At 50.9% G+C, this 27,783-nt stretch overlaps 2 protein-coding genes and 1 long non-coding RNA gene across 6 annotated transcripts; 1 reads left to right on the forward strand and 2 right to left on the reverse strand.

Moving 5' to 3' along the window:
- Positions 1 to 1,543: 1,543 nt before the first annotated feature.
- Positions 1,544 to 12,033, reverse strand: KLK5 (kallikrein related peptidase 5). Of its 4 annotated transcripts, none has more exons than XM_005590055.5 (6): positions 11,758 to 12,033; positions 11,051 to 11,134; positions 8,257 to 8,512; positions 7,289 to 7,545; positions 7,070 to 7,203; positions 1,544 to 2,030 (listed from the first exon to the last, which is right to left on the reverse strand). In XM_005590055.5, exons 2-6 carry the CDS (start codon positions 11,121 to 11,123, stop codon positions 1,875 to 1,877), a joined length of 876 nt encoding a protein of 291 aa, XP_005590112.3. In that variant the 5' UTR covers positions 11,124 to 11,134; positions 11,758 to 12,033; the 3' UTR covers positions 1,544 to 1,874. The 4 variants fall into 4 exon arrangements, with proteins under 4 accessions (XP_005590112.3, XP_045235660.2, XP_005590111.3 ...); XM_045379725.3 differs by having other exon boundaries at positions 11,669 to 12,033; XM_005590054.4 differs by lacking the exon at positions 11,758 to 12,033 and adding an exon at positions 11,417 to 11,508.
- Positions 12,034 to 14,880: 2,847 nt separating this feature from the next.
- Positions 14,881 to 25,425, forward strand: LOC135968387 (uncharacterized). The gene is made up of 3 exons (XR_010583122.1): positions 14,881 to 16,053; positions 22,429 to 22,511; positions 25,116 to 25,425. It is a non-coding gene; the product is annotated as an uncharacterized lncRNA (long non-coding RNA).
- Positions 17,306 to 27,697, reverse strand: KLK6 (kallikrein related peptidase 6). The gene is made up of 7 exons (XM_005590058.5): positions 27,641 to 27,697; positions 26,693 to 26,744; positions 26,211 to 26,258; positions 24,960 to 25,116; positions 21,299 to 21,546; positions 19,743 to 19,879; positions 17,306 to 17,591 (listed from the first exon to the last, which is right to left on the reverse strand). Exons 3-7 carry the CDS (start codon positions 26,248 to 26,250, stop codon positions 17,439 to 17,441), a joined length of 735 nt encoding a protein of 244 aa, XP_005590115.2. The 5' UTR covers positions 26,251 to 26,258; positions 26,693 to 26,744; positions 27,641 to 27,697; the 3' UTR covers positions 17,306 to 17,438.
- Between the last annotated feature and the right edge of the window lie 86 nt (positions 27,698 to 27,783).

Genomic DNA, 27,783 nt, shown 5'->3' on the forward strand with positions numbered 1-27,783 from the left:
TCATTATTATTATTATTGTTAGAGATGGGGTCTTGCTCTGTTGCTCAGGCCAGAGTGCAGTGGTGCAATCATGGCTCACTACAGTCCTGAACTCCTGGGCTCTGGTGATCCTCCCACCTCAGTCTCCCGAGTAGCTGGGACTACAGGCACACACCACCACTCCCCGCAAATTTTAAAAAACTTTTTTCTTTTTTTCTTTTTTTAAGAGATGGGGTTTCCCTATGTTGCCCAGGCTGGTCTTGAACTCCTGGCCTCCCAAAGTGCTGGGATTACAGGTATGAGTCACCACGCTCATCTTCCTCTGTCTTCAAAGCCAGCAGCATATCATCTTCCAGTCTCTCATTCTGATCTTTCTGTCTCTCTCTTATAAGGACCCTTCTGATCACGCTGGACCCACCCAGGTAATCCAGGATCATCTCCCCATCTCAAGACCCTTAGTGACATCAGCAAAGCCCCCTTGCTATAGAAGGTAACATATTCACAAGCTCCAGAAGTTAAGATGGCATTTTGAAGTGGGAGGGAGGCATTATGCTGCCTCCCATTCCCTCCTTGATCATCCAATGCAGAGACTCACCTACCCATGACATTTCTTCTCTTGCCTCATGCCCTGCTCTCATTGTGTTCATGTTACTTACATAACTGCTATGGCACCTCTCTCTCTGTCTCTTCTTTTTTTTTTTTTTTTTTTTTTTTTGAGATGGAGTCTTACTCTGTTGCCAGGCTGGAGTGCAGTGGTGTGATCTCAGCTCACTGCAATCTTCGCCTCCCAGGTTCAAGCGATTCTCCTGCCTCAGTCTCCTGAGTAGCTGGGATTACAGGTACGCACCACCATGCCCAGCTAATTTTTGTATTTTTAGTAGAGAGGGGGTTTCACCATGTTGGCCAGGCTGGTCTCGATCTCCTGAACTTGTGATTCGCCCGCTTCGGCCTCCCAATCATCTCTCTCTTTATTGTCTGTCTTCCACTCCTGGAATGTGAGCTCCACAAGGCAGGAATTTTTTGGTCTGTTTTGCCCAGTGCCTTATCCCCAGCACCTAGAACCATTCCTGGTGCAAAATAGCCACTGGGGTCAGGGGTGGCGGCTCATGCCTGTAATCCCAGCACTTTGGGAGGCTGAGGCAGGCAGATCACTTGAGGTCAGGAGTTTGAGACCAACCTGGCCAACATGGTGAAACCCTGTTTCTACTAAAAATACAAAAACTAGCTGAGCGTAGTGGTGCGCGCCTGTAATCCCAGATACTTGGGAGGCTGAGGCAGGAGAATCGCTTGAACCTGGGAGGTGGAGGTTGCAGTGAGCTGAGATTGTGCCACTGCACTCCAGTGTGGTTGACAGAGTGAGACTCCATCGCAAGACAAAAATAAATAAATAAATATAAATAAAAAGTAGCCACCTGGCCAATATTTATGAAGAAGGTGAAAAGTAGTCCGACCGGACCTCTGTTTCTCGTAACGCAAGTGACCGCATAGGCAAAACACATGAGCCTGGAGAGGGAGATGTGACTTGTTCACAGCCACCCTGCACAGGGAGGAGACACACGCAGAGTCCACTTCTCAGTCAGTTTATTTCTGGGACTAAATTTGGGGCAGAGCTGCGGAGAAGGGATGGGCCCTGAGCTTCGGGATGAAAGTGCCCCAGGGAGATTGGGATGCAACCTCCACTCTGGGCAGTTGTGGAAATTGTTCCCAGGGTTCAGCTAGGGAAACAGGGTCAGCCCACCGTGGGGGAAACGGACCCTGAGTCCAGGAGACACGGGGTCCGGGGCTGGAGAGATGAACATTTGCAACATCTCCGGGAAGGAATGAGGGTCTGAAAGGAGTGTTGGGGCTGTCCCTGCAGCGGGTGGGGACGCCGGTGTGCTCAGTCCTGGGATGACTCAAGAGTTGGCCTGGATGGTTTCCTGAATCCACTTGGTAAACTTGCAGAGGTTGGTGTAGACGCCCGGTCTGTTGGGCTTGGCACAAGGGTAATCTCCCCAGGACACGAGTCCCTGCAGGGAGCCGTTGCAGACCACCGGCCCCCCAGAATCACCCTGCGGGAGAGAAAGGGAGGCACGAGAGAGGCAGAGATGCCCACAGATGGAGAAGATGGAGACAGACACACAGAGATGGAAAGTACAGAGATGAAGAGTGCAGAAAAAGACAGAGATGGAGACGCAGGCAAAAAGAGAGAGAGGGAGAATGTTATTACTATTTCACCCCAAATCCAACTTTTTTTTTTTTTGTGGGGGGGACAGAGTCTTGCTCTGTTGCCCAGGCTGGAGGGCAGTGGCCCGACCTCAGCTCCCTGCAGCCTCCATCTCTTGGGTTCAACCAATTCTCCCGCCCCAGCCTCCCAAGCAGCTGGAATTATAGGCGCCCACCACCACGCCTGGCTAATTTTTTGTATTTTTAGTAGAGACGGGGTTTCACCATGTTGGCCAGGCTGGTCTCGAACTCTTGACCTCAAGTGATTCGCCCACCTCAGCCTCCAAAGTGTTGGGATTACAGGCGTAGGCCACCATGCCCGGCCTCCAAGTTCAACCTTTAGACCCTATTGGTCACTCTCCACTCACTCTTCCTCTTCCAGATTCCTCTTGTCCACACATCATTTTGGGGGGGTCTGTGACCCTGCCTCTCCACATCTCGAATCTTTGTCTCTACTTTATGTTCCAGCCTGTCTCCCTCATCGTGTGTGTCTCCACCTCTCTTTCTCTCTGACTCTCCCCTCCGGACTGTGCAGGCTTTATTTCTCTTACTGGACACACACCTTCCTTCCTCACTCTCCACCAATCCATCCTTATACCTCCCTTCTACAAAAATACAGTTCTCAGCCCCTGGATGAGGGCTGCTCGATCTGGGCACTGTGGGCATCTGAAGCTGGATAATGGTTTGTTGTGGAGGCCTGTCCTGTGCATCATAGCATGTTGAGCAGCACCCTTGGCCTCTACCCGCTAGATGCCAGTAATGACCCTCCACGCAGTTGTGACAACCAAATATGTCTCCTAGTATTGCCAATGTCTCCTAGGGGGCAGAATCACTCCCAGTAGAAATCCATTTGCGCTGACTAATTTGTGTTTCCTGTCCTCAATTCCCCATACCTCCCTATAATTACCCTCCTATAATAATACTCACTGCTCTTCAACAGTCATTTTTCCCTCCTTTCCTTCCTTCCTTCCTCATTCCTCTCTCTCTTTCTTTCTTCCTTTTTTCTCTCTCCTTCCTTCCTTCCTTCCTCTTTCTTCCTTTCTCTCTCTCTCCTTCCCTCCCTCCCTTCCTTCCTTCCTTCTTCCTTCCTCTCTTTCTTTCTTCCTTTCTTTCTCTCTCCTTCCTTCCTTCCTCCCTCCCTCCCTCCTTCCTTCCTCTCTTTCTTCCTTTCTTTCTCTCCCTTCCTTCCTTCCTTCCTTCCTTCCTTCCTTCCTTCCTTCCTTCCTTCCTTCCTTCCTTCCTTCCTTCCTTCCTTCCTTCCTCCCTCCCTCCCTCCCTTCCTCCCTTCCTCCCTTCCTCTCTCTCTCTCTTTCTCTCTCTCTTTCTTTCTCTTTGTGACAAAAAGCTCTTGCTTTGTCATCCAGGCTGCTGTCTGGAGTGCAGTGGTGTAATCATGGCTCACTGCAGCCTCAAATTTTTGGGCTCAAGCAATTCTCCCACCTCAGCCTCCCAAGTAGCTGGAACTACAGGTGCAAGCCACCACACCTAGCTAATTAAAAAAAAAATTAGTACATATTTATCTACTCTTTATTGCCTGTATCCCACTTGGGGAACATGAGGTCCATGTGGCAGGAAGTTTTTGGTCTGTTTTGCCCGATGCCATATCCACAGCACCTGGAACCATTCCTGGTGCAAAATAGACACTTGGCTAATATTTATGAAGAAAATGAAAAGTAGCTTGAATGGATCTCTGTTTGAGGTAGAGAGAAATACCTATCTCCCAGCTGGGCACAGTGGCTCACACCTGTAATCCCAGCACTTTGGGAGGCTGAGGCAGGCAGATCACTTGAGGTCAGGAGTTCAAGACAAGCCTGGTGAACATGGTGAAACCCCGTCTCTACGGGGAAAAAAAAAAAAATTGCCGGGCATGGTGGTGGGTGCCTGTTAACTCAGCTACTTGGGAGGCTGAGGTGGAAGAAATGCTTGAACCTGGGAGGTGCAGTGAACTGAGATCGTGCCACTGCACTCCAGCCTGGGTGACAGAGTGAGACTCCATCTCAAAAAAAAAAAAAAGAAAAGAAAAGCAATATCTATCTCTGTTAGAGATAAATATGTACATACTACAATAATTATGTGAGCGGTATGAATAAAATCTACTAAAATAAAAACAATTCGTATTTTTATTTTTTAAATTAGTTGCCCAGGCTGGTCTTGAACTCCTGAGCTCAAGTGATTTTCCTACTTCAGCTTCCCAGAGTGCTGGGATTACAGGCATGTGCCATTGCACATGGCCTCATTTCTTATTTATATGCATGCAAAATGTGAATAATTAGAGAGTCCTGGAATCAATTATTAGGAACGCCAAGACTTGCCTTTTTCTCAGTAGCAGACACTGTTTCAAGGCAAACCAGCTTAGCTGCCTGGACCTCTAAATTTCAACTTTCTTGTGGTTTCATTTCTCTCATTATTTTTTAAACTTAACACCTCTGCAGAGTTTTTTTTGAGAGGCTGTTAGTTAACTGCTCTGAGCCTTGGCTCCTTGTCTGTAAAATAGGGCTCATAATAACAGGTGAATGAGTTCGTGAGTGGAGGCATGCAAACTACTTAAAACAGTGTCCAGCAATTAGCCAGATGCTATTGCTATTATTTTTATACTATTAGTATTAGTATTGTTGTAGTTGCTATTATTTCTTGCTTGCAGCTTTTAGTGGTCACACTCAGACCACACACCGGTATGAAAAAACAAACAAACAAACAAAAAAACACCTTGAGGTCTGGAAAAACAAGACAGTAACCTTGCCTACAGAAAGGCTAAATAGTTTTAAATGCTACCATTTGAATGAGATGTGTCTTTTTTTTTTTTTTTTTTTGAGACAGAGTGTCATTCATCGCCCAGGCTGGAGTGCAGTGGCGCAGTCTCAGCTCACTGCAAGCTCCGCCTCCCAGGTTCACACCATTCTCCTGCTTCAGTCTCCCCAGCAGCTGGGACTACAGGTGCCTGCCACCACACCCGGCTACTTTTTTTTTTTTTTAGTAGAGATGGGGTTTCACCATGTTAACCAGGATGGTCTTGATCTCCTGACTTTGTGATCCGCCCACCTTGGCCTCCCAAAGTGCTGGGATTACAGGCGTGAGCCACCGCGCCCGGCCGAGATGTGCTTTCTTCTGTTAAAAGTCTCCCCCATCGCCACCCACCCCTACACCCAGGGCACAGAGAAGAAACTGGGAGAGCTGGGAAGTTGTTGCAATTGTCAGGTTTGTACAATTTTAGGGGGAGCCTTTTGTAACCATGGGACTGGAGTACTCCTGAATCCTCAGCTTCCTATCTACTGTTGAAATGCACACCCTGCCAATGAGAGCTTGTTAACTTACGTCCCTCTAGATCCCTTGGGAGCCTGGATACAAAGGAGGGTGTTGGTTGATGTAACAGTTTGATTTTAAATTCTGTCTTCCTCAGCAGATACAGCTTCCATTAGAACATAGGGAAGCTCTGTGCTGGTGACCAGTAAATACTGGTAGAACATTCACCCCTGCCTACCCCTCCAGCCTCACTTCCTACTGTTCCCCCCACTTTTGTTCTCCATTTTCATTGGTTTCCTTTTCTTCTTTGAATCAGTCAAACTCCTTTCTGCCTCAGGGCCTTTGCACATGCCTTTTCTTTCCCCTTAAACTTCACGAGTTTAGCTTCTTTGTGTCATCCATTCTCTGCTGAAATGCCACCTCTCCAAGGAGGCTCCCCTGACCACCCTTTTGAATATTTGCCCTTATTGTTTACTATCCTAAAACCATGTTTCGTTTTGGGGTTAACCCTTACTGCTCTCTGAATATGCCCTATTTATGCAGATTCTTGACCACGGAGTTTTTTATTTTATTTTTTAACCTTGTTGTTCCTCCAGCCCTTCCAGCAGCTTTGTAATAAATCCCTTGTATTAAATATTCTCTTGTAAAAATACCTACCAGATTTCTCTTTTTCCTCCTCAAGATATTTTACCAGCACTTGCTGGAAAACTGTCATATGACAGATTTTGTTGAAACAAGACACTTCACTACCACATGCCTGAAAACTGCCAAAACCGATGTCTGTAACATGGAGTGCCCCCATTAAATGTGGTATCTTTATGCAGTGCACAACCTGCCCAACCGTACAAAACAGCCTTGATCTTTCCCTCTAGACCCGTGCTATCCAATACAGTAACTGCTGGCCACATGTGGCTACTGAGCACCTGAAATGTAGCTAGTCCAAATTGAGATGTGCTGTCAGTATAAAATACATACTCGCTTTCAAAGACTTGATATGAAAACAAGAAAAGAACGTAAAGTATCTCATTCATAATTGTTTTATATTAATTAAACTTTGAAATGATTGTATTTGGGATACATTGGGTTATTAAAGTTAACTTCACCTCTTTCTTTCCTTCCTTCTTTTTTTTTTTTTTTTTGAGACAAGGTGTCACTCTGTCTCCCAGGTTGGAGTGCAATGGCGCGATCTCACCTCACTGCAACCTCCACCTTCTGGGTTTAAGTGATTCTCGTGTCTCAGCCTCCTGAGTAGCTGAGATTACAGGTGCCCACCACCAGGCCCGGCTAATTTTTGTATTTTTTTTTTTTGTAGAGACAGAGTTTTGCCATGTTGGTCAGGCTGGTCTTGAACTTCTGACCACAGGTGATCCGCCCGCCTCAGCCTCCCAAAGTGCTGGGATTACAGGCCTGAGCCACCGTGCCTGGCCTTTTCTTCTTGTTTTAATGTGGCTACTAGAAAATTGGAAATGACATAAGCAGCTCAGCATTATTTCTACTAAATACCACTACTCTAGGGTTTGAGCTCTGTGAGAACAGGGGTCCTGACTGTCTTGGCAATGGCTGGATTCTCAGAACTTGGCAAAGTTCATGTTATCGAGCTGGCACTCAGTGTGCATCTGCTGAATAAAGAGAGAGGTGTCCTCACCTGGCAGGAGTCTCTACCCGCCTCGTCACCGGCACAGAACATGGTGTCATCTATCTGTCTCGGGTAGGCATCCTCGCACCTTTTCTGACTTAGCACGCTGATATTCAAGCACTGGAGGACCTTAGGGAAGTGCACTGTCAAACAGGAACACAATGAGAGGTGGAGAAAGATGGAAGGTGGCAGAGATGGGTCGGTATCGAGAAGAACCTGGACACTCACCTTGGGGACTTCTGGTTGTCCCCCAGCCAGATACCAAGCACTTTGTCCCAGCAGAGGGACAATGAGAGGAGACGTTGATGGGTCTGACATCTTTAGTGGAATGAATCCTTCTGTTCAGTTTGATGAGCATGAGGTCATTAGAGTGGCCAGGGTGGGAGTAGCCAGGGTGGGGGATGGATTTGATCCCCTGGAACATCTGCTGCCCAGATTCATAAACTGGTGACAGGGAGTAGTGGCCAAGACGGACTCTGAAAACTCTGAGGAAGATGGGGCAGGTCACCACCAGCCCTGATCTCTATCTCCATGTCCAACGCCAATCCCAACCCCACACCCAGCCCCAGCCCCAGTCCCACCCTCACCCCTAGTCCCCAAACCATCCTCAACTCTATCTTGGTCTCCAATTCCATGCCTGTCCCCACCCCAATCACAATTCCAAACCCATCCCATTCCCAGCCCAAATCCTTTCCCTACCCAGAAGTCATCACACATGCATTCTCGAGCCCAAATCCAACCATCCCCAACCCCAACCCCAATTCCAATCCCCACCCTCAATTCTGTTCCCAATCCCAACACTATCTCTATTCCATCTTCATTTCCACCCCAGCACGATTTTCACCCACCCCCAATTCTAAAGCCAATCCCAGTTCCACCTCCATCCCAAACCATTCGACCAATATACGCTCCTAACCCCAATTCCACCTCCATCCCAAACCATTCAACAATTACACGCTCTTAACCCCGAATCCAACCCATCCTGATCTCCTTCCTGTTCCCCACCACAACACTCGCCCCTCTGCAACCTCATCCTCCCACCCTACTCTCCCCCAAAACTCCATCCTTAGTCCTATCCCCAACTCGACCTCCTGCTGCTCCCACATCCCCAACCCATCCCCACCAGCCCTCACCTCCATGCCCCCCAACCCCACTTCCCCCTCCCCACCAGCCTTCCTCTTGGAACTCCCACTCACTTCTTCCTGCAGTGGGCGGCCGTGAGCAGCCACTGTGGATGCACCAGCACCCCCCCGCAGTAGAGCTGGTTGGGCCCTAGCAACAGCGCAGCCTGCCACGGCTGGGTGTGCTCATCGCAGTCGGACCCGTTGATGATGCGACTGCTGCTGTCATCCGACCGGGCATCGTCCCCAGCTCCCACGTCCCGGTTGCTCCCAGAGGGCACAGTGTTAGAGGGATTGTCACAGGAAACATCATCGTTGGCGAGAACATGCTCTGAGGACGGAAAATGGGTTGGGCGGGGCTCAGAGGCGGGGCTTGGGCTCGGGGTGGGTCTCAGACTCAAGAGGCCAGACCTGCTAGAGGGTGGGGGTCTGACCTGCTGAGGGGGCGGGGCCAGGGGTTAGGGGCGGGGCCTGGAGAATAAGAGTGGCACCGCTCAAGACCAGGCTCAAGCTCAAGGACAGAGCCCAGGCTCAGGTAGGGTTACTGGAGTCTAACTGGACCTCACAGATTCCTGGAATTGGCTAGAACTAAATGGGAGGATAAAATTGGGTACAGGATTCCTGGACAAGCTCAGGGGTAGAGCCAAGGCTGTGGGGGCTGGAGCCTCGGGATGGGAGGGAGACCAGGGCTTTAGGGATGGAACTGGTCTCAGGAAGTGGGGTCAGGCCTCAGTGAGTGGGGTCAGGGCTGGAGGCAGGAAGGGGTTTGGAATCGACTTGGTCAGGGCCAAGGCCAGGGTTACATGTTAGAGTTTCCTATAAAGAGCTCTGACTTTGGGCGGGGTGCACTGGCTCACACCTGTAACCCCAGCACTCTGGGAGGCTGAGGCGGGCGGATCACCTGAGGTTGGGAGTTCGAGACCAGCCTGGCCAACAAGGTGAAACCGCGTCTCTACTAAAAACACAAAAATTAGCCAGGCGTGGTGGTACGCGCCTGTAATTCCAGTTACTCAGGAGGTGGGGGCATGAGAATCACTTGAACCCGGGAGGCAGAGGTTGAAGTGAGCCGAGATCACGCCACTGCACTCCAGCCTGGGAGAAAGAGCAAGACTCTGTCTCCAAAACAAACAAACAAACAAACAAACAAACAAACAAACACCTCTGACTTCTGACTCTGACTTTGAAGGGGGTTCTAGAACGTGCCCGCAGAATAGGGACTGGAGCCTGGCTCAGAGGGGTGCAGCCTGAGGCGGAGTCAACTAGTGTCTGGCCTAGGGGCGTGGTTGAGGAAAGTAGGTGGGGTCAGAGCTCATGGGCGGAGCTAAGGTTCCCAAAGCTAGACCAGGAAAGAAGGGCTCAGCTTAAGGGGCCACGTGGAGGGGAAGAGCAGGCATAGATTTCTGAATTCTCGGATACAACCTTGCCTCCTGGATCCTGTCAATCCCTCCTCTCATGTACCTACAGACTACATACATGCCCCACTCCCTCATCAGTCCTCCCACGCCCATTCACTGGTTCTTACTCCTTTTTTTCTTTTTCTTTTTCTTTTTCTTTTTTTTTTTGAGATGGAGTTTTGCTCTTGTTGCCCCAGGCTGGAGACCAATGGGGCAATCTCGGCTCACCGCAACCTCCACCTCCCGGGTTCAAGCGATTTTCCTGCCTCAGTCTCCCGAGTAGCTGGGATTACAGGCATGCGCCACAACACCAGCTAATTTTTTGTATTTTTAGTTGAGACGGGGTTTCACCATGTTGGCCAGGCTGGTCTCCAACTCCCGACCTCAGGTGATCCGCCCTCCCTGGCCTCCCAAAGTGCTGGGATTACAGGCGTGAGCCACCGCGCCCGGCCTGGTTCTTACCCTTGCTAATGGCCCTGGCACCACCATCACTCACGAACTCACCCAGAGAACCACGCACACAACAGCAGTAACTTCCAAGCGTGCACGCGGTTCTGCAGACAGGCACGCATTGCCTCCACAGGCGCAGCTGACAGTACAGCTCTGTCTCCAGGTACACACGCTCACCAGGTACATACGCTCCTGGGCAGCCTTGCGGGATCGCACACCCTCATCCACAGTGTCTCAGTGCACGCAAAGATGCCATGTTTGCATAGATGTTCAGACTGCCACATACTGTTCTGCACACAGGCACACACCTCAAGTCGGTCACCTAGCACCCATCTCCCAGAGACAGCCATCCCTGCACCCTCTATCCCTCCAGGCAGACAGAAACTCCAGACACACAGCTGCACCATCACACATACCGTAGTATTTACACCGCCTCACACAGACACACACAGTCACGTACAGTCACCCCTACATAGAGCTTCAGGTAGTCACAAGGTCACAAATACAAGCACCCATAATGTTGCACTCAGCCACAATCACATAATCGCCTGCAAGCACACAGTCACACATTTCCATGGTGATGACCGCTTTTGTTGCATGAAATCCCGGTACCTCAGGGACAGGAACTGCAGATCCCTGCAGTCATACACAAAGCCAAGTCACCACACACAGCCAAACACACAGTAAACACCCCCAGTGCCACATGCATTCACCCACATCACTGTAGAGCCACACACAATCTTAAATGCACACACAATCACAAAACCACACATACAGCCTCCAAGGGTCAGTGCCACCTGCCGCACAGTCACTTGATATGGGAAAAGGCATCCCCCTCCCCGACACACACCGTGGCAGTCACAGGGCCACATACAATCGCACAACCACAAATACAGACCGAGACTCACATTCACCCAGTCCCGGAGTCACGCCCAGGCTCACACAGTTCCCCAGGGTACAGGCACTCTAGAGACGCAGAGGCAGTCCTCCCTATCCCACGCCCCCCACCCCAGAGTTCTGGTTACCTGTGACCCCCAGAAGCAAGGCTGTGATCAGAGCACAGAGCACCCACATCCAGGGGGTTCTTGCTGTAGCCATGGCCGCTGCACCTGGATGGGGGATGTCAGACGGTTGGGAGGCCCAGGGGATCCCGGGAGCCCTTAACTCACTTCCCCTTCCTCCCCTACCTTATTTCCCCAGGTAGAGAGGAAGCACAAGGATGCTGTGCCGCCATCAGCACCGTGCTGAGACCCAGGCACTATGAAATTCAGAAGATAGGAGTCTAGCAACCTCCAGACGGGGCGAGGAGGGAAGACAGAGAAAGATGTGGGTGCAGGATGCACAGACACCTCTCCTTCCCTGCCTGCTGAGCCACCCTCCCCAGGTCTCACCTGCCCTGTCCCCCAAGTAGGGGGTGGGGGATTCGCTTCCAGTTCAGCCGCAGATTTCTCAGGCCTGCACCTTCCTGGCCACCGCCTCCTCCTGGACTCTGGGCACCAGGCCTGAGTTATAACCACCCACTGCTCCCTGGGGCACATTCCCGGGCCATGAGGTGCCTATTGGGCCTTAGCAATCGCTCCTCCTGCTCCCCCCATCTCCACCCCCAGAGCACCCCCCACCCCGTCCCACATACCACTCCCTACCTCCCTGGATCAGAGGATGGGGAGGGGTCTCCGGAAGCCAGGCCAGCCCCTTCCCTGCCTCCCCCAGCCTTAGGGATCTGGCTTCTCACCAACTCTGTGTCACTGTTCCTGGCGCCTGGATTGCTTGCTTGCTTCTCCGCGTTTTGCTCATTCCACCACTGTCTGTTCTCGCTCGATACTCCTCTTTCCATCTTTGTCTCTGTCTTTTTCTTTTTTTTTTTTTTTTCAGAGTCTTCTTCCATCGCTCTGTGGTTCTCCCAGGGCTGTCTTTTTGAGTCTGTCTCAATATCTCGTGTCTCTCTCCACCCCACCCCTCTCTCTTTCTCTCTCTCCCTCTTGCCTCTCTGTCTCTCTGTCTCTCTCTCTGTCTCTCTCTCTCTGGCTGTCTCTCTCTCTCTCTCTCTCTCTCTCTCTGTCTCTCCTGTCTTAGGAGCCTTGTTTCTCTCTCCTTGGGCCACAAGTGGTGCTGTCTCCCCGTTCCTCGCCCTCTGTCTCTCTATGCCTCTGTGATTCTCTCTTTTTTAAAGGTTCTGAGTGATTTGTCAAATATACCTTAGAGTTCTCAGCCCGTTTATTTTCCTTTATTTCACTTCTGCTCTATCTGTTGACAGCATTTTTTTTTTTTTTTTTAGGTATAGCTAAGGTATAACAAACTGGTTGTTTGTTTATTTATTTATTTGAGACAGAGTCTTGCTCTGTCGCCCAGGCTGGAGGGCAGTGGTGTGATCTCGGCCCACTGCAACCTCCACCTCCTGTGTGTTCAAGCGACTCTCATGCCTCAGCCTCCGGAGTAGCTGGGATTACAGGTGCCCCACGATGCCCGGCTGATATTTTTTTTTTTTTTTTTTTTTTGTAGAGATGGGGTTTCACCATGTTGGCCAGGCTGGTCTTGAACTCCTGGCCTCAAGTGATTCACCCACCTCTGCCTCCCAAAGTGCTGGAATTACAGGCATGAGCCACCATGCCTGGCCCAAACTGCATATTTAAAGGGTGGAGTCTGATGGCTTTAGGTACCTGTCACACCATCACCATAATCAAGAGGATGATCATAGACACCACCCTGAAAACCATGCTCCTGCCCCTTTGCGTGTATCTGGGACTCTCTGTTAATCTCTCTTTCTTTAGACCTCTGTGTCTCCCTTTGTCTCTTTCTGTATCTTCTCTTTTCTCTCTGGCTTTGTGTGCCCCTGTGTCCCAGGCTCTCTGTGTGTTTTCTCTGTGTTTCTGTATTTGTATTATTCTGTCTCTCTCTCTTCCCCACCCCTTCCTCCTTCCCTGTCTTTCTGCCTCCCTCTCCCTGCATTTTGGGCAGGGAAGACCCAAGCCACTTGGCACAGGGAGCCCTCAACTCCTTCTCTTGCCTTCACTCTGGGCCCAGAAAGAGGCAGGGACCCAGTCTGGGGACCCACAGGTGCCGTGGCTCGGCTGGTGTGGCCAGGCATGGGTGAGAACGTTGGGCAGGGCTACTTGTTGATGGGAAAATAGATCAAGAGGCCAGGAAAGGGGCAGATGGCTTGGGAAATGGGTATTGGGTGGGGAACCCGAAAGGTGGCTTCTCCCTCTCCACTCCTAGGCCATCTGAGGCCGCCTCTCCTGACCTTGTCTCTACGCCAGTTTTTCTTTCCGTCTGCTGCCAGCTCTTTGCATCTGTCTTCGTGTCTCCTTGTCTCTGTCCCTCACTAGGAAGTAAGAACTAACTAAACATTCATCTGTGATGTGCCAGACACAGGTGTCCATGAACAATCAGACTCAGGTGTCCCTGAACAATCAGACTCAGGTGTCCGTGAACAATCAGACTCAGGTGTCCGTGAACAAGATGACAAAGACTCCTGAACATGCTGTCCTCTTTGAGCCCTCATTCCTTGAGGGTAAAAAACAAACCAAGCTGTGTTGCTCACATCTGTAATTCTGTTAAAGGGGAGATTTTAGAGCACTCAAGACTGGTTTTAGTGCACAGCAAAAAAAAAACAAAATGAAAAAACAAAAAACCCCCAAAGTAACAAAAACCTATTCTGGGGTCTATTTTGATTACGAGAATTAATATTTCATTCATTAAAGTGACAAAACCATGGCCAGGTATGGTGGCTCACGTCTGTAATCCCAGCACTTTGGGAGGCCAGGGTGGGTAGATCACCTGAGGCCAGGAGTTTGAGACCAGCCTGGCCAATATGGTGAAACCCCGTCTCTACTAAAAATACAAAAATTAGCCGGGCATGGTGGCGCATGCCTGTAATCCCAGCTCCTCAGGAGGCTGAGGCAGGAGAATCGCTTGAACTTGGGAGGTGGAGGTTGCAGTGAGCTGAGATCACGCCATTGCACTCCAGCCTGGGAGACAAGAGTGAAACTCCATCTCCAAATTAATTAATTAATTAATTAAGTGACAAAACCAGTGACCTACTTCTTCCTTAGTCTTTTAAGTTATTTACAACCCATTTTGGTCTAGATAAATCTTTTTTTTTCTTACTTTTAGACATCTGTTGCATTTATTTATTTATTTATTTATTTATTTATTTACTTTTTGAGACAGAGTCTCGCTCTGTTGCCAAGGCTGGAGTGCAGTGGCGCAATCTCGGCTCAATACAACCTTTGCCTCGTGGGTTCAAACGATTCTCCTGTCTCAGCCTCCCGCGTAACTGGGACTACAGGAGGCATACTGGCTAATAATTTTTTTGTATTTTAGTAGGGACGGGGTTTCTCCATGTTAGCCAGGATGGTCTCGATCTCCTGACCTCATGATCCGCCCACCTCGGCCTCCCAAAGTGCTGGGATTACAGGCGTGAGCCACCGCGCCTGGCCTATGGGGTCCTTATAATAATGTTTGGTCCTATTGACAAACTAAGTTAACTAAACACCTTCAGACATTTTAAACTACATTTCTAAAACCAACACGTTCAATCTCTTCTGGAAGTCCCTTGATTTTTAGGCAACACTTCCAAAGCATTGAAATTAGTTTGTACATCTGAGTGTACAGATGAACTCGTAAATACGATCCATGTTGCATTCTTTCAGATATCCCAATGCTGGATATTAACTTGGTGTAACGCCATCTTAAAAATCACAGCTCAATTATTACACATTTAAAGCTGAAGTCACAAGGCTTTCCTTATAACAGGTGAAATTCTCTTAGACACACAATCACCTAAAATACCGAAAGTGTAGAGATTCTGCTTCAAAAAATAAAATAAAATTCATACGAAGGGTTGGATGTCTAAACCTTTTAATGCTCAGTTCTGAAACATATCAGAATTACAAGAAGACTTCAGTACAGAAGAGTGGTTAGAAGCCCAAACTGTGGCACCAGCCCCTAGCATTTAAATTCTGGTGCGGCCACCTACTAGCTGTGAGACTTTGGTCACACCATGGACCCACTCTGTGCCTTGGTTTCCCTGTCTGTAAAATGGGAACAATAATGGTATCCACCTCACAGGCTTGCAATGAGGATCAAATTAGTTAATATATGTAAGGCACAAATTAGTTAATCTATGTACCTGGCAAGTGCTGATAAGTGTATTTTAAATTATTATTATTATTATTGTTGTCATGACTATCATTATTCTTATTATCCATTCAGAGAGCCAGTTTCAAGCAGGCACAGTGACTCACGCCTGCCGTCCCAACACTTTGTGAGTCCGAGATGCATGGATCACTTGAGGTCAGGAGTCTGAGACCAGCCTGGTCAACATGGCAAAACCCTGTCTTTCCTAAAAAAGAAAAATACAAAAAAAAAAAAAAAAAAAAAAAAAAAAAAAAATTAACTGGGTGTGGTGACACACGCCTGTAATCCCAGCTACTCAGGAGGCTGAGGCAGGAGAACTGCTTGAGCCCGGGAGGCAGAGGCTGCAGTGAGCTGAGATTGTGCCATTGCACTCCAGCCTGGGTGACAGAGTGAAACTCTGAGACTCCGTTAAAAAAAAAAAAAAGAAAGAAAAAGAAAACCAATTTTCTCTCAATTAACTGCAGCTGATTTTGGTCTTGACCGTCATTGACTGGGTTCCTCTTGGTGACCCTGGTGAATTTCACGGCTTGTCCAGAGAAGGTTGGTCAAGGGGGGCCCAGGCCATTCACATGACTTCATAATTCCATCAGCTCACAAATCAGCCACTTCCTTCCATCACATCCCCATGATAAAATGTTGCATTTCTTTGATTCTTCACGCCCCCATGATATGATGTTGCATTTCTTTGATTCTTAAGACAAAGATTATAGGGTCTTTCTAAAGCCCAGATCTGACCGTGTCCTTCCTTTTCTCCAGGCCCTCGGGATCGGGTCCAAGTTCTTCTGCCTGGCTCTCAGTGACATCATCTTCCGCTGACCTACATTTCCGGCCATGTCATTCATTTCTCCCACCTCAAACTCCAGCCTCCACCATCCAGGACATTTCACAGGTGTCCTCACACCCCCAGGTTTTTCTACATGTTGTTCCTTCTGTGAGAATGCCACCCACCCAAACTTCTCCAAAGGGTGAACTCATATCCAGCCTTCCTTTCCAGCCCTCCCAGGCCCAGCCCCACCTCAACCCTCATCTTCTCTCCCTGCATCATCACTTCGACCTCCTCCCCAACCCCAGCCTCCAGTGTCTCCCTTCTGGTTCATCCTGCACATGGCCCCAGGGCTGTCCTGGCTCACAGACTTTCCATGGCTCCCCAGTGCCCTCAGAAGGTCCCAGCCTCTCACGCTGGCATCTGAGGTTCTTGGAGACCTGATCCTTGCCCTTCTCTTCCATCACCCTTAACCATGCACGGTGGTCTTCCTACCCTCCAACCTTCCTGGTTTTGCTGTGACAAAAGTTTAAGCTGGGTACGGTGGCTCACGCCTGTAATCCCAGCACTTTGGGGGGCTGAGGTGGGCAGATCATGAGGTCAGGAGTTCGAGACTAGCCTGGCCAACACGGTGACACCCTGTCACTACTAAAAATACAAAACTTAGCCGGGTGTGGTGGCACGTGCCTGTAATCCCAGCTACTCGGGAGGCTGAGGAAGGAGAATTGCTTGAACCCGGGAGGCGGAGGTTGCAGTGAACCGAGATGGCGCTGTTGCACTCCAGCCTGGGTGACAGAGCAAGACTCCGTCTTGGGGAGGAAAAAGAAAAGTTTAGGGGCAAGAGCCATCTTTGATGTGGCACAAGGTGGAGGCATCAAGGGTGCCTTCCTGAAGGGGAGGAAAAATCAAATAGGGCTGTACAGGAGAACTGAAAATATCTAGATTTCAGAAAGGTGGAAGTCAAATCAAAGCAAAAAGCTCCACTTATAATAAAATTCATTCTTTACTGAGTGCATGGCGGGCCAGGCGCTGTCCTGTGTATATCATGGGTGTGAAACCTTAAATCTTCCCCACAGCCACTGCCTTATGGAGACTGTGTCATCCTTAGCTTCATTTTACAGAAATCTACAGTGAAGGAAGGCACATCCCAAGGGGACACAGATAGTAAGCGGCAGAGCTGGGATTCCAGACACGCGGCCGGGCCTCTGCAGGAAGAAATCAACTGTGTGGAATGGTCGGGGAGAGGAGATGCTTAGAAGGGATTTTCCTGTATTCTCTTAGCCGTGGGGGTCAGAGCTAGGCCCAAGTCCTCACTCGTCAAGTCCTCCCCAGTGATGCAAGGATGGAGCTGGGGTAAAACCAGGGAGAATCAGGGCCCTCACGTCACTGCGTTTATTAAGCATCAGGGTCAGAGCAGGGCAGGAGGGGAGGGGAGGCAAGGTTTTGGTGAGAGTCGTTCTGGAACCAGCCAGTGGGGTGGTAGGTCGGGAGGTGGATGTCACATGTTAGGGTCACTTGGCCTGAATGGTTTTTTGGATCCAGTTTGTGTATCTGCAGACGTTGGTATAGACTCCTGGCTTCTCCTTTGATCCACAGGGGATATTACCCCACGACACAAGGCCTCGGAGGTGGTCTCCACATACAAGCGGACCCCCAGAATCACCCTGCAGGAAAGAGGGAGAAAGTCAGATACAGATAGAAACCCAGAGACTGAGAGAGAGACAGAGAGAGAGAAAGGGACGGAGATACTCAAAGATGGAGAGAAAGACTCAAGGACAGAGAGACAGAGAGAGACAGTAAGACACACAAAGGCACAGACAGAGGATGGTAGAGAAAATAAAGGAGACTCAAAGACACGGAGACAGAAACACCAAGATGCAGAGGAACATGGAGAGCAAGAAAGAGAAACAATTTAAGAATGGAGATTGAGAGGTGTGGAGAGAGGCAGAGGTGTAGAGGCAGATGGAGAGACAGAGAAAAGATGAAGATGAAGACAAAGGAGGAGGAGGAGGAAGGGGAGGAGAGGGAGGAAGGGGAGGAGAGGGAGGAAGGGGAGGAGAGGGAGGAAGGGGAGGAGAGGGAGGAGGGGAAGGAGAGGGAGGAGGGGAAGGAGAGGGAGGAGGGGGAGGGGGAGAGGGTCAGGGAGAGGGAGGAGGAGAAAGAGGAGGAGGAGAAGAGGGAGTGGAAGAGGAAGGGGAAGAAGGAGGGGGGAGGAGGGGAAGGAGAGGGAGGAGGGGGAGGGGGAGAGGGAGGAGGAGGAAGAGGAGGAGAAGAGGGAGTGGAAGAGGAAGAGGAAGAAGGAGGAGGAGGAAGAAAAGAAGATGAATAAGAGGAGGAGGAAGAGGAGGAAGGGGAGGAGGAGGAAGAGAAGGAGGAGGAGGGGGAGGAGGGGAGGAGGAGGAAGAGAAGGAGGAAGGGGAGGAGGGGGAGGAGGAGAGGGAGGGGGAGGAGACGATAAGACCCAGGTGGGAGAGGTAGGGAAGGCCCAGGGAGAGATATGCCTGGCACTATTCTGTCCAGGGACACCTCTCCACCTTGTGTCTTGAGGACAGTCTTGCCCGCCTGCCCTTTCTTTGCATCCAAGTTGCTATGTATCGCTTTCCCTGTCTCTGTCTCTGTTTCTGCCTCAGTCTCCCTCTTGGTTGGTCTCTGCACATCCCTCAATGCATTAGTCATTCTGGCACAAAGAGGAGAGCCTGGATGGATGACAATGGAGGGAACCCAAGTTAAAGTATTCAGGAGGGAGTCCCCTTTCCCCAACTAGTGTCTCCCTCCTCCAGAGCCTGGTCGTTTCTGAGCAGAAGTGGGGGCTGTGTTTGAGGAAGGACAGTCCCCTCATACCATCTGCCTCCTTACTGCCTCTCTTTGGTTCTTTTTGCTTTTAGTTAGAGTCTGGCTGTGTCCCCAGGCTGGAATGCAGTGGCGCGATCTCAGCTCATTGCAGCCTCCGCCTCCCGGGTTGAAGCGATTCTCCAGCCTCAGCCTCTCGAGTAGCTGGGACTACAGGTGTGTGCCACCACACTTGGATAATTTTTGTTTTTGTTTTTTTTTTTTTTTGAGACACAGTCTTGCTTTGTCACCCAGGCAGGAGTGCAGTGGCGCGATCTCGGCTCACTGCAACAACCTCCGCCTCTGGTTTCAAGTGATTCTCCTGCCACAGTCTCCTGAGTAGCTGGGACTATAGGCGCCCACCACCACACCCAGCTAATTTTTGTATTTTTAGTAGAGATGAAGTTTCACCATATTGGCCAGGATGGTCTCAATCTCTTGACTGGTGATTCACCCACCTCAACCTCCCAAGGTGCTGGGATTACAGGCATGAGCCACTGTGCCCGATCTAATTTTTATATTTTTAGTAGAGATAGGGTTTCACCATGTTGGTCAGGCTGGTCTTGAACTCCTGACCCCAGGTGATCCTCCCACCTCGGCCTCTCAAAGTGCTAGGATTACAGGCGTGAGCCACCATGCCTGTTCTCTCTGATTCTTGACCCCTCCACCTCCATCCTTGTCTCTGCACTTCCTATCTCTGCCAGCTGTGTCTTTATATCTCTGCATGTCCCCGACTGTGTCTCTGTGTGTCTTGGGGAGGCCAAGGTGGGCATATCATGAGGTCAGGAGTTCGAGACCAGCCTGGCCAACATGGTGACACCCCATCTTTACTAAGTCTCTCCTTCTTTTCAGGGCTTGGGTTCTCCCTCAGTCTGTCTCTATCTGTCTCTGTAAAGCTCTCTTTTAGCCTGTGTCTTTCTCTTCCTGTGTCTGGCCATGTTTTTGTGTCTTTGTCCTGTGTAACTGGCAGGTCCTGGTCACCTCACCTGGCAGGAATCCTTCCCGTACTTCTCATCCCCGGCACACAACATGTTCTGGGTGATCTGGCCAGGGTAGGCACGCTCACACTCCTCACGGGGCACCAGGTGGATGTATGCACACTGGATGGTGTCAGGGAAATCACCTGTAAGGAGAGAGATGGGCCAGACTCAGCCCAGGCCTTGTACTCCCCACATCCTCCCCAGCCATCTCCCAACCCCTATAAGTCCTCCACCCCCTACTGGTCCCTCTTTTCCATTGGTTCCCCTCTTCCTGTTTGTCTCTCATTCTTACAGCCCATTTCCATCATACCTGCCTCCTAATTGGTCCCTCTTTCTATCATTCTTCCCTCCCATTGGCTGTCTTCCTCATTAATAGTCTCTTCTCCAGGAGTCCTCATTTCCTATTGGTTTTCCTTTTCTCTTAGGTCCCTCCTCCACTTTTCTCTCTTCCACTGGTCCCACCTTCTTCAGTAGTTTCAGTTGACCTGGAGGTCTCTGCCTCTATTAGGCCCTCCTCTACTGTACCCCTCCTGCTCAGTAGTCCATTCTTCACTGGACACTTCTTGCTCATTGATTCATCTTGATGGGTCACTCTATAACCATTGGTCTTTTCCTAAGTAGCCACGCCCTCTCCCACTGGTTCTTCCTTTCTATTGGTTCTTCATCCAATGGTCCACCTCCATCATTGGTCCTTTTCTAACTGTCTCCACCCTCCCTCATGGGTCCTCCCTTTCTACTGGCCATTCATCCAATGGTCTACCTTCCTCATTGATCCTTTCCTAACTAGCCCTGCCCTCCCTCATTGGGTCTCTCTTCCTATTGGTCTGCCTCCCTCCTTGGTCCTTTTCTAACTGGCCTCACCATCCTCAATTGGTTCTCCCTTCCTATTAGCTCTTCATCCAATGGTCCACCTCCCTCATTGGTCCTTTTCTAACTTGCCCCATCCCCCACCCCACTGGCTCTCCCTTCCCATTGGCCCTTCATCCAGTGGTTCACCTTTCTTATTGGCCCTTCACACACAGGCCCACCTTCATGGTTCCTGCTGATCTATTGCACCTGTTTTTTCCTCTAGTGACTCCTCTGGACCATTGACCCTTTCCTCTTAGTCCCTCTTCCATCAGCTCTACCCCCATTTACTGTCTCAATTCACGTCCTTCAGTCTGCTCTTGTGCTTTATTGGTTTCTCTTCTATCAGTTTCTTCTCCACTATTCCTTCCTGCTCTTCAGTGAATCCTAATCAGTCCTCTTTGACCTCTGGCCTCCTTCCTGATTAGAGTTTCCCCACTGACCTTCCCTATTCATTGAACCTTCATCTTATGTTCCATCTCTCCCATGCTTTTCACCCATTGGTCTACATTTTCCATTGGCTATTCACTTATTGGCCCAGCTCCCAAATTCACCCTCCCTCCCCCTTGACCTTTCTCCATTGAAACCTTGTCCCATTGGTCCTTACCATTAGCCCATCTTCCCATGGCCCCTCACCAGCTGTCCCACCCTCTATCTTTTGGCTCACTTCCCCCAGTAGCCAGTAGCCTGCTCCCCACCAGCCTCCCACTACTGACCATCTGCTGTCTTGCCCCAGCCCAGGATGTGGCAGCTGGTGGTGTTGGCTGAGCAGTCCCTCTCCAGGGGAAGGGGCTGGATGAGTTCAGAGAGCTTGGCTGGGCGTGCCAGGCGCAACAGCATGATGTCCTGGTCATGGGTGGCAGCATCGTAGCCAGGGTGGAGCACAGCCCGGACAACAGAACTCTGCTCCTGGGAACTCTCCCTTTGCCGAAGGTTATGCTTCCCCAGGAAGACCTGAAGATTCCTGGGAAGGAAGAGGGCTGGGTCTCACCTGGAGCCCTTGGGCTACAGCTGAGGCTTCAGAGAGGGCTGAGAAGTCATGAATCAGCTGGCCTGCTCCTCCCACAGTCTTCCCCAGCTGAGTAAATGGCAATTCCATCCTTTCAGAATAATCTTGGGGGCTATTCTTCACTCTCTTTATCTCATGCCCTACGTCCAAGCTGTCCAGAAATGCTTTTGCCCCTCTGAAAGCATATCCAGAATCAGACCACATCTCACCTTTCCCATGGCTACCATTTTGGTTTGAGCTGCCTTTTCACTTCTGACCTGAGCTAGAGCAGTAGCCTCCTCACTGGGCTCCCTGCTCTGTCTCTGGCGCCCCACAGTCCATCCTCCACAAAGCAACCAGAAATATTTTAACAACATAAGTTGGTCCCGTGCCTCCTCTGCTCAGCCCCTCCTATGACTCCCATCTCACTCAGAATCAAAGCCAAAGTTCTCAACGTGGTGCACCAGGCCTTGCAAGCACTGTCCCATCATCTCTCAGACGTCTTCTCCTTACACTCTCCCCTTCCCTCCCTCTGCTCCAGCCAAACACCAGCTTCCCCGTCTTGCCTTGAACACAATAGTGGTCTTCCCACCCCAGGGCCTTTGCACTGCTGTTCCCTTTGCCAGCAAGTCTGTCCTCCAAGTGTCTGCATGCCTCACTCCCTCACTGCCTTTAAATGTTGCCTCTCAGGGAAGCCTTCCTTAGTGGCCCAATTAAAATACAAATACCTATTCCAGTGGGCAATTCCTATGTCCCTCCCCTGCTTTCTGTTCCACCAGAGAACCTATCACAATCATCTGATATGCTGTATATTTATCGTTAAATATTTACTCATTGTATTGTTTCTCCTCCTTGCAGAGCAATGGTGTCCACTAAATGCTACAATGCCGTGTTCTTTATCTGCACTGTCCAGAGGTGGCTGGGGGAGCCACAAGCTGCAGGTGACTGCTGAGTATTTGAAATGTGGCTTGTGGATTTTCCATTTCATTCATTTCAATATAATTTGCTGTATGTGACTGATGGTTACCACATTAGGCAGTGCAGCTCTAGGATGTCAAGATGGGGATTTCTGTTCTATTCAGATATAGTATCTCCAGTGCCTTGATCAGCACCTGGCACATGAGAGGTGTTTGATACATATTCCTGAAACAGAGAGTCACTCCCTTGCTCAAACGTCTCCCATGGCTCCCCATTGTCCTAAGAATAAAGCCTGGACTCCTCCACTTGGCACTGGAGACCCTGTGTGGATCTGGCTGTAGTCACTTTCCAACCTTATCTCCCAGCACCTTCTGCCCCCCAATGAACAGGAAACTTTCTTTTCTGAGAATACTCAAGACGGTTCTCACCTCAGGGGTGTTTCACTGCCTTTCCTCTGCCCTGAACACTCTTTTCCCATCTTCCTGCCTCCACTTGGATTTTATGTCATCAGAAAGTCCTTCCTGACCCTCCTCCATCTAAAGTAGATACCCTTATTCTTTTCCTTCATAATTTGTAATTGTGTGGGGTTTTGAAGTGTTTGCTTCTTTTGTTTGTTTGTTTTTTTGAGACAGGGTCTCGCTCTGTCGCCCAGGCTGGATCTGCAGTGGTGCTCTGTAGATCACAGCTCACTGCACCATGGCCAGCCTAATTTGCTGCTTCTTTCTTTCCTTTTTTTTTTTTTTTTTTTTAGACAGAATCTTGCTCTGTCATTCAGGCTGGAGTGCAGTGGCACCATCTCGGCTCACTGCAACCTCTGCCTCCCAGGTTCAAGCGATTCTCCTGCCTTAGCCTCCCAAGTGGCTGGGATTACAGGCGTGAGCCGCCGTGCCCGGCCCCCACTTTGCTTCTTAAATAACTGCTTGTCTGCCCCTTTCTGTCCTTGTGCTCCCGAGGGCAGGGATGATGATGTCTCATCCGTTGCTGAATCTCCACTGCCCAACTCGAACGTGGGACTTAGCGGGGCCCTTAGTCAATATGCATCAAAAGAATGAATGTTGGTGGTGAGAGTCATCCCAGGTCTCCTTGGGGTTGGGGGAACCATCCCAGGGATTGTCACTTGCCATTTCGCTGCACCTCAGTTTCCTCATTTTGCAAAATGGTGCCAAGAGTCCCTTGTGGTGGGCATTCTGGGAAAGGTGTGTAAATGGCTTCACTCAGCACCTGATTGGTAGTTAGCATTAAACAAGTGGCAGCTTTTGTGAATCTAACTCGTGAGAATCAGCACCTGGGGTTTTCGTCCTGGGCCCTCCAGCTGCTCCAACTATGCCAGCTTTTTGGATGATCTCATCTCGTCCCATGGCTTTAAATATACCTGTTTGCTGACGCTGCCTTCATTTTAACCTCCAGCCCTGACCTCTCCTCTGAGCTCCAGAGGCCTCCCCGGCCTCCCTGCTGGGACATCTCCCAGGCATCTCAGACTCACCGGGGCTACAGCAAAATGTCAGACGCTCCCCTGCCCACACCCAGCCTGTTTCTCTTTCCCTCTCCCCCAGCTCAGAGAAAGACATGGCAAAACACCTAGTTGTTCAGGACGAATACCCAGAATCCAGCCCTGCTTCTTTCCTCTCCCTCCTGTTCCTTGTTGCCAAATTCTGCTGGCTCAGTCACAAAATTCCACATCCCAAGATATTCAACATCCCTCCATCCCCACTGCCACCGCCTGGGTTCAAGCCACCCTCTCATGTCGCCGGATGAAAGCAACAGCCCCCACGTGGGCCTCCCTCCCTCTTCTCTTGCCCAGTCCACGTTCCACGTGGTAGCTTGTAAAAATGTAAATCAGGCCGGGTATGGTGGCTCACACCTGTAATCCCAGCACTTTGGGAGGCTGAGGTGGGCAGATCACCTGAGGTCAGGAGTTTGAGACCAGCCTGGCCAACATGGTGAAACCCCGTCTCTACCAAAAACACAAAAATTAGCCGGGCAAGGTGGTGCACACCTGTAATCCCAGCTACTTGGGGTGCTGAGGCAGGAGAATTGCCAGAACCCGGGAGGCGGAGGTTGCAGTGAGCTGAAATCATGCCACTACACTCCAGCCTAGGTGACAGAGCAACACTGTGTCTCAAAAAACAAACAACAAAAACAAACTGCCCAGTGGCTTCCTACTGTGCTCAGAATTAAATCCAAATGCCCATCATGCCCTGCAGGTTCCCAAATGATCCGATTCCCCCATTAGAAGGTAAGTTCATGAAGACAGCAATTTTGCTTGTTTTTTCTTCTTTTCCACTGCTATGCCCGCAGGGCCTGGCACACATTAAGTACTCAATTAAGCAATGGCCGAATGCACCTGGCTATCAGATGGCCTCGTGCTGGGATGGGGGGATGCCTGTATCACCTCCTGCCTGACATCTACAAGACACAAGACACCCTCGGGGTTCAGTCGCATCCGCTGTTCATTTATGGCATAGACTCACGGTTTTTTGCAGTGGGCAGCTGTGAGGACCCACAGTGGATGGATAAGGACCCCGCCACAGAGCAAGTGACCGGAGGTGTAGAGAGCAGCTTGGTAGGGGTGAGATGTCTTGTCGCAGGGTCCGCCATGCACCAACTTATTCTGCTCCTCTGCCCAGGCTGAGGGAGAGAGGATCTGAGTCAGAGAGGAGTTCTGGAGAAACCAAGCGCATCCCCCTCAAGATGAACTGCAGTCAAGATCGGTCAGGTGCAGTGGCTTCTGCCTGCCTGTAATCCCAGCTGAGGCAGGAGAACTGCTTGAGCCCAGGAGTTTGAGACCAGCCTGGGTAACACATTGAGACCTCGTCTCCATAAATAAAATAAAAATAAAAATAAATAAAAATTAGCAGAGTATGGTGGCATACACCTGTAGTCCCAGCTACTCGGGAGGCTGAGGTGGGAGGGTTGCTTGAAACCCAAGAGTTCGGCCGGGCGCGGTGGCTCAAGCCTGTAATCCCAGCACTTTGGGAGGCCGAGACGGGCGGATCACGAGGTCAGGAGATCGAGACCATCCTGGCTAACACGGTGAAACTCCGTCTCTACTAAAAAATACAAAAAACTAGCCGGGCGAAGTGGCGGGCGCCTGTGGTCCCAGCTACTCGGGAGGCTGAGGCAGGAGAATGGCGTAAACCCAGGAGGCGGAGCTTGCAGTGAGCCGAGATCTGGCCACCGCACTCCAGCCTGGGCTACAGAGCCAGACTCCGTCTCAAAAAAAAAAAAAAAAAAAAAAGAAACCCAAGAGTTCAAGTCAGCAGTGAACTATGGATCGTATGGATCGTGCCACTACACTCCAGCCTGGGTGGCAGAGCGAGACCCTGTCTCCAAAAAAAAAAAAAAAAAAAAAAAAAGAAAAGAAAAAGAAAAAAAAGCTTCTCTGTATTTCCATTCCCAAACTTACCCCATTCCCATTGCAAACCCAACTGTCTCCCCTATCCCTGGGCTTTCTCCAACTTTCTAACCTACCTCCTACCTCTGCATTTAGATCCCCATCCCTCAAGCCACCCCCACCCCAAACCCTCATATCTTCAAGACCACCTCCCACCACCCTCCCCATCTGTATTCCCCACCCTTAGCCTAATCCCCAATGTCTTCCTCATTTCAAAGCCCCCCAACCCCAACCCTGTGCATATCCCCATCCCCAATACCAGCCTCTTCTCCATCAACAAGCCCAGTCCTGCCTGTAAGCCTCCCCCATCCAAATGCCCTTTCCCCACCTGCAGCGATCAGGCTCAGCACCACCATCAGCTTCTTCATGGTCGCTCCTGAGAGGGGAAGCCACATGGTCCATCAGTCACTGCCTCCACCCTCCCCACATCCCTCTGTCTGCGCCCTCCGCATCCTCTCCTTCCTCCCTGGCCTGCTACGCTGTCCTGCCTTGACCTCTGTCCTTCTCGTCTAACCTGCTGATTTCTTCTTCCCCAGCCCATGTCTTCCATCAGAGGAGCCCACGAAAACAGTGCCAAAGAGAATTCAGACCTCCGTCCACTGGTCCAGTGACTCATGGGGAGATTCTGATTAAATCTTTCGACTTTACTGGGCGTTGATTTGCCTTCCTGTAGACAGGAGAGGGTTACCCTAGGGGGCCCTAGCGTTCTTCCTCTGTATTCAGAGGAAGATTTTCCTCTGAACCCGGCTCTGTGCTCAGCGGTCACCCACCCCGCCCACCCGGCAGGTTCTGTGGTGCCTGTGATCTTACCTGCTGCAGGCCTCCGGGCCTCCGGGGATTCTCGAGTGCGGGGAAGGAACAGCTTCGAGGCGAGGAGGCAGAAAGAGTTAGAAACGCGGGGAGCCGTGGGGAGAGAAGACACTCAGATGCAGTGGCAGAGCTAAGCGGAGGACGCAGGGGCCGCGGAGCCCAGGGCTGCAGGGACTGCCAGACACACACCCCCAGCTCCCAGGCCTCCCTGGAAGAGGCTGGTTCTGTCCCCAGATGCTTCTGGAACGTCCTTTTAACCCCTGTCTCTCAGGTCCCTGAGCAAGGAGACTGGCTACACCCTTTTCCTCCTTACCCAGGCCTCCCACACACATTCCTCCCGCCCCCATCCTCTGCTCCTGGTGACCCCTGACCAGGCCTCCAGGGAGGGGAGCACTGATCCCTGAGTGCAGTGGGGGCCTGGACTCCTGGGTCTCAGGGAGGAGGGATTGGGGGCCTGGACCCTTGGGTCTGAGGGAGGAGGGGCTGGGAGCCTGGACTCCTGGGTCTGAGGGGCTGAGGACTGGACTCCTGGGTCTGATGGAGGAGAGACTGGGGGCCTGGACTCCTGGGCCTGTGGGGTTTGAGGGAGAAGGGGCTGGGGACCTGGAATCCTGGGTCTAAGGGGCTGATGCCTGGACTCCTGGGTCTGAGGGAGGAGGGGCTGGGACCTAAACTCCTGGGTCTGAGGGAGGAGGGACTGGGGCCTGAATCTGAGGCAGAGGAAGTTCTAGTCGGCTCAGTCCTTAGACCTCCAGGTCTTGGAGAAAGCAAGTGTCTGAAGACAAATTCCGGCCTCTGGGGCAAGCAGATGGTGCTCCAGGCCTCCCTGCACCCCCAGCACTCTCTGTGCCACCCAGGGACCTGCAGGCCCTCACTCCGGGCTCCAGAGCCCTCGGGCACTGGGAACCAGCCTGCCCAGGTTCAGTGGGGTTGGGGTGACTCACACACCTGCCCGTAGGTCCCTGCGTGTGCTGCCTGCCGACCTCCGTGTCCCCAGGAGAGAGCGAGCCAGCCCGGCAGGGAGACAGCGTGTGTCACCACACTGGCCCCCGCCCCTGCCCCGGGCTGGGGAGCCGGCCAAGGCGCTATGG

This window comes from Macaca fascicularis, chromosome 19, assembly GCF_037993035.2.
Source record: "Macaca fascicularis isolate 582-1 chromosome 19, T2T-MFA8v1.1".
NCBI classification, from domain to species: domain Eukaryota; kingdom Metazoa; phylum Chordata; class Mammalia; order Primates; family Cercopithecidae; genus Macaca; species Macaca fascicularis.

Excerpts from the sequence above, each read along its gene's own strand:
- KLK5 (XM_005590055.5), bottom strand. The coding sequence starts at position 11,123 with ATGGCTACAGCAAGAACCCCCTGGATGTGGGTGCTCTGTGCTCTGATC. Across the intron at positions 7,204-7,288 it reads GACAACCAGAAGTCCCCAAG|TGCACTTCCCTAAGGTCCTC; the intron begins GTGAGTGTCCAG and ends CCTGTTTGACAG. Across the intron at positions 2,031-7,069 it reads CGGGTAGAGACTCCTGCCAG|GGTGATTCTGGGGGGCCGGT; the intron begins GTGAGGACACCT and ends TCTCTCCCGCAG.
- KLK6 (XM_005590058.5), bottom strand. The coding sequence starts at position 26,250 with ATGAAGAAGCTGATGGTGGTGCTGAGCCTGATCGCTGCAG. Across the intron at positions 25,117-26,210 it reads GCTGAGCCTGATCGCTGCAG|CCTGGGCAGAGGAGCAGAAT; the intron begins GTGGGGAAAGGG and ends TCTCTCCCTCAG. Across the intron at positions 17,592-19,742 it reads ACGGGAAGGATTCCTGCCAG|GGTGATTCTGGGGGTCCGCT; the intron begins GTGAGGTGACCA and ends TCTTTCCTGCAG.